Here is a 22,414-nt window from a genome sequence, read left to right as displayed (position 1 = left end):
CCTGCGTCCCCCAAAAGGGCACAAATTGAATTTGGTCTGGGAAGGAGTTATAAGAATTCGTGGTTTTCGGCTTCCTCGACGCGCTTTTGTTTTGTTTCTCTACATTTTTGTTTGATACCTACCCACTTTTATTCTTTCTTGGGTTCCGTACGCGAAGATTGCCAACGGGGCCCACTAACACTCCACTGTCCATCCGTCCGTCCGTCTGTCTGTCAGCGGGCTATATGTCGTGAACCATAATAGGTAGAGAGTGGGTATAGACCTGAAATTTTCACAGAATGTGTATTTCTATTGCCGCTATAACAACAAATACTAATAATTTCAAAATTGCCGCCGTGAAACTAAATAAAACTCTTATTTCTTGTACGATGGTACGGAACCCTTCCTGTGCAAGTCCAACTTACACTTAACCGATATTTTATTCATGACGAGCCTTTTCCCGCGTCATTGGGTACGAACAATGTTAGAAAGAAAAATTATAACTAGGTATAGTTAGTTATATATGATACAGAGCACGGGTCTCCTATCAGAATGAGAAGGGGTTCGGCCATAGTCTACCACGCTGGCCAAGTGCGGATTGGCTGACTTCACACAACTTTGAGAACATTATGGAGAACTCTCAGGCACGTAGGTTTCTTCACGATGTTTTCCTTCACCGTTAAAGCAAGTGATATTTAATTGCTTAAAACGCACATAACTCTGTAAAGTTAGAGGTACGTGCCTGGGTTCGAACCCGGACCCCCAAATGAGAAGTCGACTTTTTAACCACTAAGCTAGCACCGGCTTTTAAGACAATATAAACTTACATTACGCAGCCAAAAGTGATGAACATCGATCTTTAGAAGGAGATAGCAGATTTGTAAAGCACTGTCTCGGTCGTTGAGACCGACAAAACGTCATATGGGTACGAGTGAGAGACAACGCTCTACAAACCTGAAATGTCATTCAAAAGGCCGATGTTCATCACTTTCAGCCGCGTACTGTTCATTAAAATCCACGCATCCGTCTCGACATGAACGAGTAACAAAAGGAATAAAACAAACAAAAACAGGCTTTATTCCAATGCAAATAATAACAATTAAAGAGATAGAAGTAATTGTGTATGTAGATAGGCCGCGCCGGGAATCGAACCCGAGACAGAACTTAAATCAGTACAAGTCGATCGCGCAAATAAAAGACGCAGACCACTTACAAAGTGGTTTTAGTAAAATAACAAAAGCGTGCATAGAGTTGCATAATTTTATTTAACGTGTAAAATAATATTATCTAAGTATGGACCTATGACCGATTGGTCTAGTTCTCCTACGGATCTCCTCATTTCTGATTTGATCACGGTAGAGAAACTCCAAGCATAGCTCTCTTCCCTCCATCGCCCGCTGAGTGACTTTGAGCTTTCTTATGAGGCTCATAGTTAGCGACCATGTCTCAGATCCATAAATGCCATCACTGGCAACACGCGCTGTTCAAAGACTTTGGGTCTTTAAGCACTGACAAATTTTGGACAAGAAGACATCCGTCCGTTGTGGATTCTGGATTCTATTATTATTCAATATTCATCGTTAGTTTATTTAATTTTAGTGCCACACCGAGCACAATGCGTTTATTTAATTTTTCGCTTAGTCAAATTCATAGTTACCGCTCAAGTTATTAAAACATCAAATCAAAGTTAAGTGAAGTTATCAAGTTATTAAGTCATCATCAGTCGCTAAGTTTTTATTATTCGTTCGTTTTATAATTCCCCCTTAAAAATCAAGAACATACTAGGAAGAAGAAGAAGCCTACTCCATATCATCTGTGTTCCAAGTCCATGAAACGAATAAGATATGGAAAAATTAACAAAGGTATGCCCAGACACACCCGATATAAAACGCTTCAAAATGAAATGCTTGAGTAAAAATTATAAAGTCGAGGTTTTCAATACAATGCAACCATGTGGTGGAAAACATCGTAAGGAAACCTGCATGTTCTCCATAATGTTAAGGTGTGTGAAGTCTGTCAATCCGCACTTGCCCAGCGTGGTAGACTATGGTAAAAACCCTTCTCATTTTGAGGGGAAACCTGTGCTCTGTAGTGAGCCGGCGATGGGTTGATCATGATGATGATGACTATATTTGATATTATAAATGCGAAATTGTGTCTGTCTGTCTGTCTGTTTGTCTGTCTGTCTGTCTGTCTGTCCGTCATGTCTGTCGGTCATGGGTTGATCATGATGATGATGATGATGATGATGACATAAATATCTTTTGGGCATGGTAATACACAAAACAGTCCAATTAAAGATTAGTCTCGATAAAGCTTGCTCTATTAAAAAACATGTAGAGATCACGTCGGGATTCACGTACCTACTATTTTAAAATATAGCGTAGACACTAGACTAGACACAATATTAATTAGTGTAGAGCAGACCATCGACTTGAGTCCCTGAAAAATTGACAGTGGTAAAGGTAAGACACCTTTCTGTTGTTCCTTGTATCATGTGTGTTTAATAATTAATTAATTATTAGTTATCTGTATGTATAAAATTCAAAGTTCTGACTGACTGACTGACTTATATATATACGCACAGCCTAAGCTGCTGATCCTAGAGATATGAAATTTGGAGGGTTTGTTCTGTGTAAAGAGTGGGTTTCCACTAAGAAAGGATTTTTCGAAATTCCACCCCTAAGTGGGTTAAATGGGAGTTTGAAATTTATGTAGTACATGCGGACGCAAGTCGCGAGCATAAGCTAGTCTATCTATAAAGGTAGTGTTGCCTAAAGTAATCATTCAAAAAAGATCAAGCGTTAAACGTTAAACGGCAGGTAACTTTAGAGTCATAAGCCTAAGTAAGAACTTTAGAGATCTATTGAGCGTAGGGACTTTGAATTTTCTCACACTTTACCTACCTACTAAGAGACATAAATCTGTCTCACTTTAATTCTTAGTAAAGTCTAAGCATTGTCACTCTATATAATATTTCAGTCGTAGAGCCATCAAACTACTAGAGCAGACTAAATACTCGTGTCCCCGAGATGCTAACAGAAAGTTAGTAAGTCTAGCCTACCGTAGTATCGACCCTAATAGTGCCACCAAAATTAAAGTCCATTAAACGGTAGCGTAGACTATCGACTCGCGTCTCCAACATACGTCAACAGAAAGTTACAGTCGTAAGTCTGTACCGACCCTAATAGTGCCACTAAAATTAATCGTTCATTAAACGGTAGCGCAGACTATCGACCCGTGTCCCGAAAGCCATTAAGGTGAAATTAAAACGAAACAAAAACACTAAAAACCGACGCACAAAATAAATTATCACAACTCACATATTATTGTCAAAGAGATGGTGGGAAATTTTAGGAAATCTAATAAAATGGTTCTTTTTTTTGTTCTGATGCAAGTTAGCTTGGCCCTTGACTGCTATCTCTCCTGTTTCTAAGTGATGATGCAGTTTAAGATGGAAGCAGGCTAACTTGGAAGGGATGCGGCAGTTTCAATATACCTACCCATGCCCCTCATCGGTTTCTACGCCGAATCGTACCGGAACGCTAAATCGCTTAGCGGCACGGCTTTGCCGGTACGGTGGCAACTAACCATGACCAAAGCCTCCCACCAGACCTGAAAAGATGGCGGGTAGCGTTTTCGCGGCGAAATTTGAAATTTCACATTTCACATTTTTATTGCACTTATTATTGATCGAATAAATTTTTTGGTAATTTATTATCACTTTAGGTTAGGATCAAATTAATACACTTTTCAAAAGAGCGTAAAATACACTATTCCGGGACCTAACAGAGCAAAAAAAAAATGACAGACAGTTGTGGTCGTCATTTACGATGAGATCAAAGGCCATAGACCGGACCAGAAAAAATTTAGAAATTATAAATTCCCAAGTTGCCCCTGCCAGGAATTGAACCGGGAACCTCCCAAAGACCACAGCGCTCACCACTGATGCGGTAGGTACTCAGGTCGTCCTCCTTCATACTTATCAAAATTTCGACACCAGCTCCTCGACTAAAGGTATCACATCTCCCATATTTCAATATTTATCACAGGATCGTTCGTTTTCGAACAAAATTCGAAAAGGGTAAAAGTTTTTTTCTTTATTTCGTTCGGTTTCTCTTATTATAAATGAACTCGGCCGCTCGGATACATTTTTTAAAAATCATTCCATTTTTGAATTTCTTACGCGGTTCTCGGATCTGATGGATAGACGATGAGTTAGTAGAGATACGGCTCGAATACAATTTTTTTGACTTGCAATTAGTAGGGATACAGCTTGAATATATGTATATTTTTTTGTATTGCAAGTATTCTAAGATTAAGTGGTTGACGTTGGCCTCCCATTGTGGGGCTTCCGGGTTCAGGGTTTTTGCCGGTAGGAGTCCGAAAAACCACTGTGCTCCCCCGTGGCCAGTGGTATCCATGATGGATTTTCCTCACAAAAAAGGATCCTGTGGTGACCTACCAAAAGGTCCGTGGTTAGATTCAGTTGAGGAAAGTTTTGTATAAGTCCCGCAAATTGCTAATACGCGTGGCCGCCATTTTAGTGACGTCAGCACTAGATTGAAGTTTCGAGCTGATGGTATATTTTTATTTCGGCTGACGTCATTTCGATGTTAATGAGACATGGTTACAGCGCAATAGCAATTTACGGGACTTATAAGTAAATAAAGTTAATTTAAAAATGAATGAAATGAAATGAAATGAAATGAAATGAAAATGAAATGAAATGAAATGAAATGAAATGAAATGAAATGAAATGAAATGAAAATGAAATGAAATGAAAATCTTTTTTATTCGTATAAACTTTTACAAGTGCTTAAGAATAGTCGGATGCATCTACCACTATTGAATGAATCTACTCAAGGCTTATCTTCTTTATGCCAATGGTCTAAGGCATACCTCCATCTCAATCTGTGTATCTCTCTCGGACGCCAATCCTTTATGTTTGAAATACAATTAATTGTATTGTTCTAACTTTTGGGACTTAATATAACTACTCTACTTACCTACTTCACTAGATATCGTTTTTATCATTGGAATTTATTCAAAACCCCCCCGGCCCCCCCAACACCCCCCCCCCCCCCCCTGGCTGTAGGTTCACTCACTCGAGCGCAGTTCACGCACACCACGACGTATCGCGGACGCTCCGTTTGCCGCCAAACTGGGCGCACGGAGCGTCCGCGGCACGTCGTGGTGTGCGTGAGCTAGTGTGAAGCTTCCCCTCTGGTCTATAATATCTACTCGTGTGCTAAGAATTCCCCATGTGTTGACGTCACGCGTCGTCTGTTCGAGCCTTAACAAGTAACAACTCGCATGAACGTGACTTAGCACGAACTTCTCATTCAACTTATTTTAAAATATCAAATCCTCCAGAACGAGTTATAGACGCATTCTTTTATTTTCTACATTTTTATTTGAAATCTTTCCGGCGAAGTGACGAAGCGTTTCAAGTAGTATGTAAAACATCTTAGGTTTAATTTTGTTCTATAGCTAAGTATATATCACAGATCTATATATCACAGAGATTTCAACCTCAAAAGTAAGCATACTGAAGGTTTTGCATGAAAACGAAATCGTAAAATGTTGGCGGGGGTACAAGGCAGAATGCTTTGTTGTGATTGGTGGACTCAAAAGTTACGTAATCAAGACAATGTGCGGAATGAGGGTACCGAATTAAGATAAGCTAAGCAACTGCCTAGGCTTGGCGATTGGCGGGGTGATTACGTATCTCGCGATCATTGCTGTCAAACGTCCAGCTAGAGAGAGAGCAATAGTCACAAAGCAAAATAAGAAGAAGAGAGACAGCAAATGAACTGTTGGATTGCTACTGCTGTCGCTACTGCAACGTTTACGTAATCACCCCGCCGGGGTGTCCGGCTATTAGGCGACTATTTTTTTATTTATTTATTTATTTTTTATTTTATTTATTTTATATCTAATTAGAACGGCAGTGCCACTTACACTAACTAGATGATTAATAATAAATTTAAATACAAATAAAGGTACAAGAAAAAAGACATAAAATACAAAACGATAAAAGATCAAAGAATTTTGAATATGTACGCTGAGAACATTGAATGACATATTCATGCAATGCTATAGGTGGTGGTCTGTGCTATACTAATTACTATAATTAGGTATGGTACTTTTAGGAAGAAATCCATAAGTTGTAGTTCGTCATGATCAGTCCATCACCCCATCCACTACATATCAGAAACCAATCATAACCAAAAATAACCATGTTATATGTCCCGCAAATTGTTATTGCACTGGAACCATGTCTCATTAACATCTAAATGACGTCATTTGACGTATATTTAAGTAAAAATATACCATCAGCTCCAAACTTCAGCCTAGTGCTGACGACACTAAAATGGCGGCCACGCGCATAAGCAATTTGCGGAACTCATAATACAGTTTCGATAACCTTAGCTAATAAGCGCATCTAATGGCATAAATAAATAAAACTCAGTCATAATTTTTAAGTATACATATTTATTTATAATTTACGCGGTCACGTGATACAAATTAAATTATTTACAATTAAATAATAATAGTTAAATTTATATAAAAAATAACAGATTTCGAATCGGTTTATCGTGCGACCGTTGCCATGTTACTCTGTGGTGGCGTACAGAGTATCGCGGTAATGGTCACAGACAATAGAGCCGAGCCGAGATCTATGCCAACATTCATTAATTCCAAGCTTTAATATCCAGAAGCTGCAAATAAATATGTTAGGTGTATAAATAATATATAACGATAACAATCGACAAATAAATATAACATTTAAACTTTAAACAGTGACTAGAGAACGTTACGAGGATTCGATCTTCCAAGCGACTTCTCATAAGCTTTCGATAGGGTATAACACTTAACGAGTACTTAATAAATTAATAAATAATAGTAATAATTAATAATTTATGTAAAAAAAGAAATCCTTTACACTATAAAGACTCCGAATCGTATAAAAAATCGTTTTCCGTTATTAAAGTTCGCGGGGGTAAATGTATTTCGTAGAAAGGAGTTCCGCAAGGTGGCGTCTTGGGTCCCTTCTTTTAAAACTTATATGTCAGTCATTGTGTTGAAATTTGTTCGTTCATTTATTTCTTAATTGTCGACTACGTTCAAGTAGAAGGCGGCTAAGGAGTCTCCCTTGGAGCCAACGGCGCGCGCTGTGTACTGGCCGCTGTCGTCAGCGCTGGTGCTAACTATCTCTAGACGGTAAGCGGAAGTGCCTGCCATCATGAACTTGTATCTGCTTGATGTTTCGTCGATGGGCTTGCCGTCTTTCAACCATTGGAGCTGGAGTGGTGGCTATAAGAAAAGAAATGATTAAAAATAAAGTAATTTGTCATTTTTTAACTACCTTAAAAATCTAACAATTTTTGCTAACGAAGCGAGCGAATTGATAAATTCAGAAATATTCATTTTTACAAACTGAAAATCGGGAGGAAAGCGAGTGTGAAGTTTTTTGGTATTTTGTTTGCAAATGATGTCGACAGTAGATAAGACGTGAAAACCGTTTGGATATAAATATTGATCTTGGAACAAATCAAACACAGGTTCGTTGCTAACTGAGTTTAATAGTGGTACGCCGGTACCCGCGTTTACATTATTATTTTTCCTACCTACTGATTACCCTGCAGATCTGAAAAGGAAAGTTTCGACGACATACAGTGATCTGGGAATTTGGTTTTGGAGAAACAACGGACCTTGAAAAGGAAGGATTTTAATGATTAAACCAGAGAAAAGGACATGGGAATGTGGATAAATGAGGAAGACGAAAAACCACGTAACGTAAAGACTAATTTCATTAGTGATAGGATAGACATAGATTAATGTTGATGATAATGACCTTGTCCAGTTCAGTGACGAACACGGCCGGCTCGCCGCTGGAGACAGTCGAAGAGCCCGGGAAGCCCTTGAACTGTGGCGTGGCGGGCGTCTCTCCCGACACCGACACGACCAGTGTACACGACGAGAACGATTCACCTGAGTCGTTGAACGCTTCGCATGTGTATACGCCTAAAAAAATTTACACTTTTAATAAATAGTGCATAAATGCGATCCAGGAGACCTGTGGAGACCATGATCTGTGGAGATTCTTGCAAAAGACCTGCGTCCAGTGGTAGATGTCTATTGGTTGAGATAACAACAACAAAAGTAAGTATTTGGTACAAAAAACTACGTCAAAAACAAGCGTGGCGCAAGGTAGTATCTTGGAACTAACGTGTTAATATTTTTTTATTTTTGTATAAGTCATTGTACACGAAAATATAATATTGTATCCCCAAATCGCGCAAAGTCCTAGAACCTAGAAAGCAATCGCAAAGACCTAAAAGTCTCTAAGTGATAAATGAGATAATGGCCACAAAGTCATGAACACAAAACATAAGATTATTTCAATGATAATTATATTAATTTAATTAAATATCAAGAGCACTAAGAACCTTTGAAACTGTCTTTTTTCATAAACATTATAAGAAAAGGTTAGTCAACGTACCGGCGTCCTCAGGGAATATCTCAGCGATGTGCAGTTTGTGGATGTTGGCCTCAGAAGAGTACTGGAAGTCCTTGGAAGGTTTGATCTCCTTGTTGTTGTGGAGCCAGACCACGTCGAATCTCTCCGCGTTTGCGATTCTGGGAGAAAATAATACACGCATTTGTAAATCAAGTACCCACTAGTTTCTTCTATTATTCATACTAGATGATGAACGCGACTAGGTCCGCGTGGATTTAGGTTTAATAACCCGTGGGAACTCCTTCATTTTCCGGGGGAAAAAGTAGCCTATGTCATCCACGTACCAAATTTCATCGAAATCGGTTAAACGGACGAGCCTTGAAAAGCTAGCAGACAGACAGACAGATAGACAGACACACTTTCGCATTTATAATGTCAGTATGGATGGATTAACATTATCAGAGTGAACTAGAGTGAGGGAATTCTCGGTTTGATCCTAAATCGACGGTATGTCAATCGATTCTGTAACCGTCGCGAACTGTGACATACATACAACACACACCTTAAACCCTGCTCAAAGGAGACCTTCGTCCAGCAGTGGACATTTATCGGTTGAGACGATTTGATATAATAGGTACTGACCTGCACGATAATGTGACGGGGTCTCCGTCGTGAACAATCTGTGAAACAGCGTGGTCAACGATTCTCGGCGGTTTGTCGGGTTTGGGCGGCGCGACTTCCGCTGTTTGGCCTGGTACAAATGAAAACAGTATTAATCGAATGATTTGTGACACACACACACTTGCTCATAAGGATCTTTTGGCACTTGAATGACATTCACAGGAGGGCGTAGTAGTAGAACAAAGGCTGCCATCCTATAAGATCTCAATTTTAGGGAATATATTAAAATATATTACAAGTTTTATCTAATTTTAACTGAATAAGAAATTGGAAAAGCCGTCCCTGTTTTCACATTGAGAAAGAATAATAAAAACCATTAATAGGCCATGGACTTGAAACATCATGCATGTTTAACTGCTCATTTACTACTGCTAAATATAGACACACGCCGCACCGATTATCAGGATATATCGTGTTGTATATATCAAGTTATATGTATATATGGAATGGCTCTAAAATTAAAAAGTAATAGTGGATTTCAGATATTTTTACTTAGCAACACCATGTAAAAGGGGACAGCGTGACACTTCACAAGATGGCGGCGTTAGTTCCAATTTTGGCCACGCGCCAAAAGATCCTTGTCGTACTGTAATAAAAGTGTGTCTTACTCTTAACGGTGACGTTGCACTTGGTCTCAGTTTCTCCCTGGCTGTTGATGGCCTTGAGCGAATACACGCCCTCGTCTTCAGGGAACACTTCGTAGATCGCCAGCGACGCTACGCCGTTCTTGTATTTCAGGTTGACAACCTACACAGAATCATTCGTTAATTAAGAGACTAGGAGGCAGTCATTACTACAATCGCAATAGGATATTTTACCCTTTTTTGAAAAGTGTCTTAATTTGATCCTAAAGTGATAATAAACTACCGAGAATTTACAAAACTTTTATTCAATCGATAAGTGCAATAAAAATACATTTCAACTTTGGCCACGAAAACGCTACCCGCCATCTTTTTAGGTTCATGAGCTGTCATGACGTCACACGGATTGGTAAGCAACGATATTTTCTTAGTGAATAACATTACATTACAATTTCAATCCATGTGACGTCACAGTCGGAATTCATCATGGCGTCATCGGCGTTTAGAATATTTTGTAGGACAGATAAAAAATGAAATCTTTAAAATGAATTATAAAATTCATGCTTTGGAGTTTGTACTCCAATCTTGGTCCTATCTTGGGATACAATGGTTGGACCAGCTAATTCTTTGTTCAATGCTACTGACCTCTGACGAATGCAGGGGTTTGCCGTCCTTGTACCACTCGACCCGAGGGTCAGGATCGCCCCTCAACGCACACGACAGCAGTAGAGGAGCCCCATCCTTAGCGGTCAGGGCGTCTGGTAACGCACGGGCAAAGGTGGGCTTGCACATTGAAGAGTCTGATGCTGGTACTGGAAGGAAAGGCTTTGGTTAAAAAGAAACTTCGAGAATAGTGCGCGCAAAAGACATATTATACGAAACGCAAACGTATTTTACGAAAAAAAATCTCAGCGGGGTTTGTGTATTTAATCCTGCACAGACCGCCATGTTGCAACTTCAGATTGCACTACTTATTTTGCGATCAATGTAAGTAATCCTCTTAGATTTCAAAAAATGTTTGAGAAATTCTAATTCTTGTTCTTTTAGATCGCTTATTTCTGGGATTATAGGAACCTTTTACCTAGATATGTAAAACAGTATAAGCTTTAAGAAAAGTATCATTTGAGTGAAGTCGTCTTTTAGGTTTTTTTTTTAACGTCGAAAAGTTTTTAAATCATACATGTCCATGAAATATTGACTCGTACGGGTGCTGACCATGACGATGTCTTGCGGTACGATAGTAAAAAGCTGAAGCACTCAGGTCTAATAATTCTAAGGCACGCTCTCCGAAATATAACCTGACAAAAGTGTTTCCTGTCAATTATAATCCGCGTATCTTTTTTTTTTTTTTTTATTAAAATCATCGGAAATCCTCCGATTTGTGTCAGAGTTCTCTTTTGGGTATTACATTTTGTTAGTCTCTTACATTATTTATTTACAGTTTGTTTTTCTATATTAACTATATTATACCTATAAATTTTTATCAAAGTATATACATTTATTCTTATAATAAGCATACAACTATATAGATCCATATTTACAAGTATAATATATATTAAAATATTTACAGTTTTACTTAGTTTTATTTTTCTTTATTGTACATTTCGCTATTTTGGTGCAGTATTCTAAAAATGCTTTTTGGCACTTTTTGTCTCTTAGCAGTACTTCCAGCGTTTCTTTCCTTATTTGCACTTCTGTCTTTTGTTCCAGTTAGAAACGTTCCTTCCCATATATGGGACAGTCTACGAGTAAGTGTAACACCGATTCCTCGTTTGCTGGGTCGCAGTCGCAAGCTGAATCATCCTTGCACTTAAATCTTTTTAAATACTGCCCAAAGCCTCCATGTCCCGTCAGCACTTGAACGTGAATCGGTGTTAACTTAGTCTTTCTGACAACTTTGAATGCGCCATAAACGTCCGGGAAGAACAGCCTAGTCAAGGCCGCCGTCTCACCATTTTGGTATCTTTTGTTCCAAGTCTCTATAGTTGTTTCTCTAATGGACTGTTTTATGAATGACAAGGGACACTGGTCGTAGTTGGGGGCAGTTTTCTTTTTTCTGATCCGCGTATCTTTAAAACAAGAGTGAATAGGCACCTTCTAGGCAAACGCGTCCCATCTTAGGCCACATCATCACTTCCCATCAGGTGTGATCGTGGTCAAGCGTGCGCCTATCATCATCATCATCATCATGATCAACCCATCGCCGGCTCACTACAGAGCACGGGTCTCCTCTCAGAGTGAGAAGGGTTTTGGCCATAGTCTACCACGCTGGCCATGTGCAAATTGGTAGACTTCTCACACCTTTGAGGACATTATGGAGAACTCTCAGGCATGCAGGTTTCCTCACGATGTTTTCCTTCACCGTTAAAGCAATTGATATTTAATTAATTAAAAACGCACATAACTCCGAAAAGTTAGAGATGCGTGCCCGGGATCGAACCCCCGACCTCCGATTAGAAGGCGGACGTCCTAACCACTAGGCTATCACAGCTTTTATAATAGCGTGCGCCTATAATGAATTAAAAAAAACACCATTTCTTTTTTTATATATTGTTCATACTCACAAACAAGTTCCTTAGTTGCGCTTCTGGACCTAGAGGACGTGTCAGAGTCTAATCTAGCGCCGTACTTCTTTGCGTCTACTGAACTTTGTGGCGAGTATTTTGGTCTCGGTCCTGATTTGTTCGGTGGGTCGATTGTCACCTGCGGAGAACAAAATGGGGATTTTAACTGAAAATCAACCTCAAACATTTCAAGTATTACAACGCTTTTTCCTGTAAATGGTTCAGCGGCTTAGCTTGATGAAAAAAATGGCTAATTCCTCGAAATATCATAAGTTTGTGCACTCATTTTTATTCGATTTGCATTCGTTTGACCGTCATATAAAATATACGAGTGCTTGTGCACTCATTTCACTCATATTTTGACGGATCCGTATGAATATGAATGAAAATGGTTCAGGCGATAATCTGCCGTAGGCCAAGCAGATTGGAAGATTCACACACCTTTGAAAACATCATAGCAAACTTTCAGACATGAAGATTTCCTCACAATGTTTTCCTTCAACGTTATACCAAGTGGTATTTTATTGCTTAAAACGCACATAACTCGGAAAAGTTAGGGGTCGAACCCCCGACCTCCTTAATAAGGTCATAGTCTTAAAAACTAAGCTATCAACTCTATGACAAATGCATATGGAAGAATCCTGAAATCTGTGTCTGTTTGTCTGTCTGTCTGCTAGCCTTTCACGGCCCATTCGTTCAACCGACTTTGACGAAATTTGGTACAGCAATAGCTTGCATCCCGGGGAAGGACATAGGCTAATTTTTTATCCCGGAAAATAATAATATAGATTTAAATTTTGAACTTATAATTGATTCTATACCAATTGATCGGGTGTATTACCTTAGTTCGTACAACCGATAGACGTTGGGGTCCCAAGGTGCTAGAATGGCGACATCGCACCGGAAGACACAGCGTTGGAAGACCTCCCACTAGGTGGACGGACGACATCAGACGAGTCGCAGGGAGCCGCTGGATCCAGGCGGCGCAAGACCGTGGCGTGTGGAAGTCCCTACAAGAGACCTATGTCCAGCAGTGGACGTCTATTGGTTGATGATGATGATGATTACCTTAGTCTTGGTGATGATGGGCGGCGGCGCGGGCTTGAGCGGCTTCTCGATGTAGCGCCTCTCACTCGAGTGCAGCAGGTTATGCGCTAGCGTCGCCTGCTCCTCACTCACTACTTCACCTGAAAAATTACATTCAAATATTACAACCCTGCAAATAGATTCATCTTCAAGTACCGGAGTGAAGAAAAAAACCTATTCTTCTGCCAAAATATTTCAATGATACGCATTTGTTTGTAACATCTTTCAACATCAATATAGCTTAATATTACATTGCAATGTTAGCTGATGCCTGCGTTTTCGTCCCCGTAGATTTTGAAATGGTGGCTGACGCGGCTCTAGTTCCAGTTTTGCCCATTTGAACAGAACTTAGCTGTTCTGGCACTGTACAACCTGCAGTCGATGATGTAACTACGCCGTCAGAATACTTCATCATGTCAGACAGAGAGACACAAACGTCGCCTTACCCTCAACGATAACGACACAAGACGTCTCGTCGGTCCCGTGCACGTTGGTGGCGATGCAGGTGTACTTTCCGCTGTCCTCCGGCCTGCAGTCGATGATCTCCATCGTCACTACGCGTCAGAGAGAGACACAAACGTCGCCTTACCCTCAACGATAACGACACAAGACGTCTCGTCGGTGCCGTGCACGTTGGTGGCGATGCAGGTCTACTTTCCACTGTCCTCCGGCCTGCAGTCGATGATCTCCATCGTCACTACGCGTCAGAGAGAGACACAAACGTCGCCTTACCCTCAACGATAACGACACAAGACGTCTCGTCGGTGCCGTGCACGTTGGTGGCGATGCAGGTCTACTTTCCACTGTCCTCCGGCCTGCAGTCGATGATCTCCATCGTCACTACGCGTCAGAGAGAGACACAAACGTCGCCTTACCCTCAACGATAACGACACAAGACGTCTCGTCGGTGCCGTGCACGTTGGTGGCGATGCAGGTCTACTTTCCACTGTCCTCCGGCCTGCAGTCGATGATCTCCATCGTCACTACGCGTCAGAGAGAGACACAAACGTCGCCTTACCCTCAACGATGACGACACAAGACGTCTCGTCGGTGCCGTGCACGTTGGTGGCGATGCAGGTGTACTTCCCGCTGTCCTCCGGTCTGCAGTCGATGATCTCCATCGTCACTACGCCGTCAGAATTGGCCATTCTGTAGTCGTATTTAGACAGCTCCCGCTTGTCTTTGTACCTAAAATAGACGAAGATATATTAGAAATGGTCATTGGGATGACAAGGAAATAAAATAACGTCCTTGACATTCATTAGCTCGTTTCCATGAACAATAGGATATATTACCCTTTTTTGAAAAGTGTTTTAATTTGATTCTAAGGTGACTAAACTATCAAAAACTCACAATTTTTTTATTCTATCGATAAGTGCAATAAAAATGCATTTAAATTTATTTCCAAATTTCCCTCAGGTTCCCAAAGGTCCATGAGCTGTCACGACATCACACGGATTGATAAACAACGGCATTTTCCAAGTGAAATACATGACAACTACAATCTAAGTGACGTCACAGTCGGAATTCATTGTAACGTAATTTTATAAACTGAAATGAACATTTTTCGATTGCTTGTTGCTAATACTATCTTAAGTGTATTAACATACATTTTTGATTTTTTTCTTGCCTAGTGTAAAATATCCTATAGTAAGATGTGATGATGCGGCCTATAGCTTGGTCACGGAAACGAGCGAATGAAAGTGAAGAAAGGAGCCGTTTAGCTGGATTATTGCCAGAAGAAACTTCTAGAGTAGAAACTTCTAGTAGCACTTACCATTTGACGGTTGGTGTGGGCTTGCCACTCAGACAACAGAGCAGCTTGCATGTGTCTCTGGCCTGCATCACACGCGGTCTCAACAGGAAGGTGAACGAAGGAGCCGTTTCGCTGGACTCTTGCCAAAAGGTGTAAGGTATGGCTTCGCGGCGACGCGGCGCTTCTGGTACATGTTGGCGTTGGACTTTGGGAACCGCTGGAAAAGAAAATATTGGTTAGCAAGAGTTTCAAACTGTAATGTGATGTGGGGTACAAATTACAAAATAATTTATTCTTTATGTCTTTCTTTTTTTCTTTCTTTCTAATGTTCATGATCGATCCATTCCATTTGCTGAACCCAATAAGTTTTTTTGAGGTTTGTCACATCCCTCCAGTAGCTGGATGGGAACGTTGTTGCACTAGTAATGTAAACCACTATAAAATCCCTTAATTGGAAATATGCTACACCAAGTCCTAAGTATTCAATTCACCCTGAATTGGAGGGAGAAAACTCTCGGTTTTGATCCTGAATCAACATAATATGTCAAATTAGCCAATTATATTTTGCACTATTTAATTTAAGCCTTACAAACAATTAGGTATTTATACCAGAAAATCACTGGTAAAAAACTACGTGTTTATTTATTGTATGGCCATAATATAGTAGATCCTCAAAAATAATTATCATAATAGTATTTTTTACTCGCTGACGTAAGTACTGATTTACTTGATTGTATTTTACACAAAAAGCTATTTTAACACGTTGACACAAAAAAATGTGCAACTCATGTCTCTAAGCAAAACCTACATCCGTTTAAAAATCACATAACTTCAGAGATAAAGATCTGATAGAATTTAGATTGTGTCAAACCCATAACAATGGTCCATACTAATATTATAAATGCGAAAGTGTGTTTGTCTGTCCAGAACTACAGATCATTAGAAGTGGGATCGCCGTAAAGATAAAAAAAAACACTATAACCACTGCAACGGATACGTGACACCATAACTGTCAATTAAGCAAACATTATCAAGCACTAAGAGCGATTACGCACTGCACTTCCGTCACCCGAGTTCTCTCCGTCATCCGTGAGAATTCCAGCGGTTATCTACGACATAATATGTTACAAGCTCCCATACAAAACAAAAAGGAACGTATTTTCACGGACTCGGATCGGATGAGTGTGTAACCGCCGTAAGGGCTCGCCAAGAAGTAAAATTGTGGAACACAAAACCAGAACTCCAGACAGAAGAAAAAAGAATTACATGGTTCCAAATCTTCCATTTTGAACTAAATATTTCGTCCACAAATCACAAACGACGATCGGAATCGAATAATTCAAATACGTTAGCCAATTGCCAATATGCAGGTATATCACGGTACTAACAGGTTTTAATTAAGATCTCTAGACAATTGGAGAGCCGATGAACCTAGGTTCAAGAATAGAAACAGACGACCTAGATGCGTACGAACTTTTTGCTCGTAGAGTATGTGGTGTCGTTGTTGATTATGACGGGTGGATTTTATTGTATATGATTAATTGCGTATCTAAACCGGCTTTAGCAACTGGCAATACATAACAGTTGCCAAAGGTCTTAAGAGAAAGACAAAATAGATTTCTACTATTATAAAATTGCAATACCCAGTTTGTCTATGCATCTCAGCGACTTTTATGAGATTTTCTCATTCGCAATTCAAAGCATATGTTCACAGACTTTAGATAATTGGAGGGACGTGAGATTTAATGCTAGTCAATAAGCAATTTCAACATTGCTTCACCAGACCGACTGTGGTCAACCCAATAGCTGAGGGTTAAGTTTGAGGTAAGGATCGCTGAATATCTGCACTTAAACTATCAAATATAATATGTGTAATAGATGATAAAAAAACATGTTAGAAAACGCAGGAACTGTTGGTTTAACGTTGTTTTTGAGGTACAGGAAACAAAGACATACGACAATTCAGACAATTTTGCGGTTTTAAGCAGCACCCGGCAGTCAATTTTATGCCGAGACAACATCGCGGTAGAATAGGAGGAGATTACATAGAGGATGATATCCTACCGACAATTCTTGCTACATTTTTTTTTTGTATCCTTACGGCGGTTACGCACTCATCCGATCCGAGTCCGTGAAAATACGTTCCTTTTTGTTTTGTATGGGAGCTACATATGTCGTAGATAATCGCTGGTATTCGCACGGATGACGGATAAAACTCGGATGACGAAAGTGCAATGCGTAATCGCTGTTAGTGTAGCCTTGTGGCATGCCTCAATGTCGCCCTTGTGTTGCTCTACTCTGGCGTAAATCCATCTTTAACCAGGCTATTATTGTATCACCAAGAGCAGGGGGCCTAGCACTCAAATTTGACATATCTACAAAGTAATGATCGAAATCATTACCGATTGGCAGATAACCTTCCATACAGAAGATATAGGTACTTCTAGGTGCCACAAAACAGTGGTACTGATTCTGAGCACAACTAAATTTTAGAGTATTCACAGCCTCTTCTTACTAATGTAATATGAAAAGGACCGACACAATTTGACAGATTTAAATTTAATTTAGAGCTGTCAAACCAGTCGCGAGCCTATTGTTTAAATTTGTAGAGTGCACTAAATTTTAGAGCCTTTAAATGTAAAATTCATTTTTTAGCAATATTAAAAAAAGAAAAAGATGAAGATACTCTAATTTTAGTTTAGAGAAAGACAACAGAATCGGTGCCACTATTTGCTTAAAATAAGCAGCTACAATGTTGCAAATAAATAGGCCGTACTGAACTAAACCACTAGAACCTCGAACGCCAATAACTCACATGTCTTGTTATATTAGCAAAATAATCAACAAAGAATTTTTGGCATCACACTATACGCAATCACAATAATACGCGTCACTAAATTCGCCCCTGTTTCGAATTAATCTTTCAGTAAAGGGTATAAATAGCGCAAGAGTCTTAGTATTTCACGTGATTTACAAGCCTGCGTATTTCGCTGGACGAATTTGTAGTATCTTTTGAACTGACATATTTATTGATTGGCTTTACGTAAAGGATTACGCGTGCAGAATAATTGTCTGACTCTGGAGAAACTGAAATGTTAGATTGTCACCTTATTAAATTTACTAACTGATGCCCGCAATTTCGTACACGTGGATTTAGATTTTGAAATCCCGTGGGAACTCATTGATTTTCCGGGATAAAAATCTTCTTTGATTTTCCGGGTAACCTATGTCACTCTCCAGGTCTTAAACTATATCCATGCAAAAAATCACGTCGATCTGTTGCTCCGTTGCGGCGTGATTGAAGGACAAACCAACAAACCAATAAACCAAAAAACAAACACTTTCGCATTTATAATAAGGGTAGTGATGTCGACTTCTTCTACAGTGAAAAAATTGTGGAAGATATGAACAGTACTACTGGCAAAATTATTGTGGATGGAAATGGAATTCTAAATCTATAATGAAAAGATTTGACAGTGGTGAATGGAAATTCCGTCAAGTGATCGTGATGCCCATGGTTCATCGGTTAAGAACGCTGACAACAATGATTTTCTAAAATTGTTCTTTTTGCAATATACTGTAAACACAACCAGTGAATGACAAAACATAGAAATATCCTGTACGCTCTATTACGTAACAAAATCTTTAGCGCGGTGTATGTTTGTGGCCTTTATTTTCAATGAAAATAGTTAGAAACAATTATGTATGCGTTGTCGTTCGTTCGTCTGACTGTAAGCCCAATAAATAATTGTGAAAAGAACTTATATGTTGTTAGTTCTAGTACCATATCTGTATTAAAATATTCCTAAGGAATGTTTCACGCTGATCCTCAGCGCTGGCGTTTTAGCGCTTAGCTAATCAGCATCGAGCGGTCACCGTTATCCATCCAGATGGGTTCCCAACGAGTCACACTCAAACGTGTCAGCGTGACTCGTTGGGTATTCATCGAAATTTTTCTCCCGTCGATTTACACTGTTACTAGTTGCAACTTTTTTATTCTTCTAGTCACGTCACACTAGACCAACAGTGTGACTCGTTGCGAAGAAAAAAACTCGAAAGAATTCGAGGAAAGCTTCATAGTAACACAGCCACAGCAAAAACAGCCAAAGATCAGGGAAATAAGGGTCTAAGTGTTTTTGAACAGGGGAAAACATTTGGCTTTGTAAAAAATGAGGCTTTTTGTATGAAATAACTTACGTTGTACGTTTAGGAAGACGACCTCTTCTCTGAAGCCGTAGTGATTCTCAGCTCTGATGATGTACTCTCCGCGGTCCTCCAGCCTCGCGCGGTTGATGATGAAGTAGTAATCATCGCCCGCGTATCTGTACACAGAGATATTTCGCATCATTTCAAGCTGTGATAGCCTTAGGACGTCCGCCTTCTAATCCGTGGTCAGGGGTTCGATCCCTTGCTTTAACGGTGAAGGAAAACATCGTGAGGAAACATGCATGCCTGAGAGTTCTCCATAATGTTTTCAAAGGTGTGTGAAGTCTACCAGTCCGCACATGGCCAGCGTGGAAGACTATGGCCAAAACCCTTCTCACTCTGAGAGGAGACCCGTGCTCTGTAGTGAGCCAGCGATGGGTTGATCATGATGATGATGATCATTTCAACACCGGATAAGACAATGTCACTGATTCTGATCGCAACTAAACTTTAGAGTATTTGCATCTTTTTCTTGCCAATGTTATTAGAAAAGGCGAGACAAACTTAATTTAATTTAGAACTATTAAACCTCGTGACTTTCGGTGTCAGTCGTGAAAGTCGTGCCAGTATTGTTAAAATTTGTAGAGTGTACAAAAAAAAACCGTCCTTTTTCAGCAATTTAAAAATTAAAAGACGCAGATACTCTAAAAGCCTAAAGAAAAACAAAAGAATCGACTCTGTTGTATGTGCAAAGTCTACAATTAAAATAATATAATGATTACACTTTAAGAAATATTAATTACAGATTTTCAAAACTTTGCGAATTCCAGAATAATGTTATGGCACATTTCATATGTCGTCGCTGCGAATGCAAAAACCACTACCTATGTGATTTTTTAGCATTCCCGTTTTGATGCCATTTTGTTCAGTTCAGTTTAGGGCGTTTGTGCACTCATCCGTATTCGGTTCGTATCCGTGACTCTTCGAAGTGGCCGTCATACAAATATCATTCGATTCGTATTTTTTTACGGATCCGTAAAATCACGGACCTACTAAATCCAACTAGGTGAACTAGGTAAACCAAGTACCAAACTGGCGTCACTTTGCAACATTGACTCACCTCTTCATATATTTGACGGACTGCCTCAGCTCGCGGTTGTTGTGCGACCACGTCACGGTGGGCGTGGCGACGGCAATGATACGGCAGTACAGCTTGACGGATTGTCCCTCGTAGCAGAACGCCGATTGTGGCTTGATCACGAACCGCGGCGCCGCTTGTCTGCGATCTACGTGTGAAAATAGTAGCGATTAAGTAGATTTTGTTGAAACATTGGATTTGCTAAGCTTGATGACTTGATAAGCAATCCATCGTATTTTTGACTTTCGTTCCTTCGTTGTTGAAGATCGTGGGCCTGACAAAATCTTTATATCCTTATTCTTTATTTATTTATTTGCATTCATGTCTTACATCATAATATATATAATATTACAATATAACAACATAAAGCCACACACCCACACACCCACACAGCCACACAGCCACAGGGCATTGCAAAATATAACATTTGTACATTATATATAAATCATAATATTATGTCATTCTAAACTTCGATACATAGTTATATAAAGCCTTATTCCACAGGCTTCTAAGAATGGGCATGTCTGCAATGTTATACAATTAACACATATTGGATTCCCATAGCAGTTCTAGAATTTCAAGGATATTAGTGAAGTTAGCTATGTAGTTCCCTTTTGAAGTGAAAACTTCTTTAGACGCGTTGGGAAAGGGGATTGTAAAAACTTCAAGGTCGTGTCATCGACATTCTTTTATTATTTAGTTTTTAAATTTGTTCCTTGATGCAACGTATTAGGGTTTAATTTTTAATGGAAGTGTTAAGATTTCACTTCTATCGACAGTCTCTTAAAAATAATCTAATTTTTAATCTATAATATAAAAATGAATCACTAAATGTGTTGCTCATCGCAAATCTCAAGAACAGCTGAACCGATTTCTTTTTTTATAATATTCCTTGAAGTACGAGGATGGTTCTTACTGTGAGAAAAATTTAAAACATTTGAATCTACTGTTAGGCGGAACGAAGTTCGCCAGGGCAGCTAGTTTAGTAATAAAAATAAATTAACGCTCAGTAAATTTAAACAAATCAAAAAAATTAACTATACGAAAATTTCACAAATATAAAAGCAATATAAACTTACCGAACTGTCCATCGTAAATCTTCCATTTCTCGATGAGCAGTTTGCGCAGCGAACTGTATTCGCTGAGCCGACCGATCGGCAGTACGAACGATGACCAGTTCTGTGTCAAACAAAAAATGTATTTTCAAAAATATTTTTATGGATTGACTGACTGTTAGGGCGTTTGTGCACTCATCTGTGAAATCACGAATCGAATGAGTACGTATTTCTATGACGCCCACTTCGAAGAATCACGGATACGATCCGAACACGAATGAGTGTATAAGATAAATGGTTAGAGTTGCTATTTATTTCTTGAAATTGCTACTAAACTCTTTAGATTTTGCTTAAGAATTAATTCTAAACCATAGATATTATATTTGTAAACAGAGGCACGTCAAAATGATAGACAAAATACTACAGACGTGACAGAACAATTAACAGATTATAAATGGCAAATCTATGGTACTTACATGGCAAAACATAATAAAGATTTTATTATATTTTAGAAATAAAGTAATTGTAGATTTAAATAGAGTATAATGTGGTATTTAAAGTATATAAATTTAGTAGAGTTTAAACTCTATTGACTCTATTGAATTTAATCTTTACATGGTATCACTATATTTTTATACAGAGGGTGGGAGTTAATCCCAGCCTATAAATGGCTCTGCTTTGACGGTAGAAATCATTAATTTTCCTATTTTTAAGAAGAAGCTGTGACATACCTACAGGTACGAATATTGTTGATTTTATATTTCAATTGTTGTACTATGTATGTTGATTTATGTATTGTTCAAATGTGTAATTGGTATTTCAAAATAGACACCGCCGAGTTTTTTCTTGCCAGTTCTTTCTCTCGGTAGATATGCTTTTTCGAACTGGCGGTAGATTTTTCTTAAAGGAAATAATAAATTATTTAATGATAAAGCAATAAGTAATGGTAAAGATAAACTTT

The 22,414-nt window shown here is 39.1% G+C and overlaps 1 protein-coding gene across 43 annotated transcripts in view; it reads right to left on the bottom strand.

The window, feature by feature from the left end:
* Nucleotides 1-6,457: 6,457 nt before the first annotated feature.
* Nucleotides 6,458-22,414, bottom strand: part of bt (projectin protein bent) — a 161,294-nt gene continuing 145,337 nt past the window's right edge. For all 43 annotated transcript variants that reach the window (XM_069506366.1, XM_069506364.1, XM_069506369.1 and 40 more), the window contains 13 exons: nt 21,478-21,577; nt 20,381-20,546; nt 19,312-19,436; nt 15,136-15,331; nt 14,377-14,546; nt 13,341-13,459; nt 12,273-12,411; nt 10,354-10,520; nt 9,736-9,874; nt 9,089-9,197; nt 8,489-8,625; nt 7,841-8,010; nt 6,458-7,299 (listed from right to left, as the gene is read on the bottom strand). In XM_069506366.1, coding sequence (XP_069362467.1) covers nt 7,093-7,299; nt 7,841-8,010; nt 8,489-8,625; nt 9,089-9,197; nt 9,736-9,874; nt 10,354-10,520; nt 12,273-12,411; nt 13,341-13,459; nt 14,377-14,546; nt 15,136-15,331; nt 19,312-19,436; nt 20,381-20,546; nt 21,478-21,577 — 1,944 coding nt within the window. In that variant the 3' untranslated portion in view covers nt 6,458-7,092. The remainder of the gene's footprint in view (nt 7,300-7,840; nt 8,011-8,488; nt 8,626-9,088; nt 9,198-9,735; nt 9,875-10,353; nt 10,521-12,272; nt 12,412-13,340; nt 13,460-14,376; nt 14,547-15,135; nt 15,332-19,311; nt 19,437-20,380; nt 20,547-21,477; nt 21,578-22,414) is intronic.

This window comes from Maniola hyperantus, chromosome 23 (genome assembly GCF_902806685.2).
Source record: "Maniola hyperantus chromosome 23, iAphHyp1.2, whole genome shotgun sequence".
NCBI lineage: Eukaryota > Metazoa > Arthropoda > Insecta > Lepidoptera > Nymphalidae > Maniola > Maniola hyperantus.
Note: the sequence above shows the minus strand (reverse complement) of the source record. Positions and strands in the feature narration are given on the sequence as shown.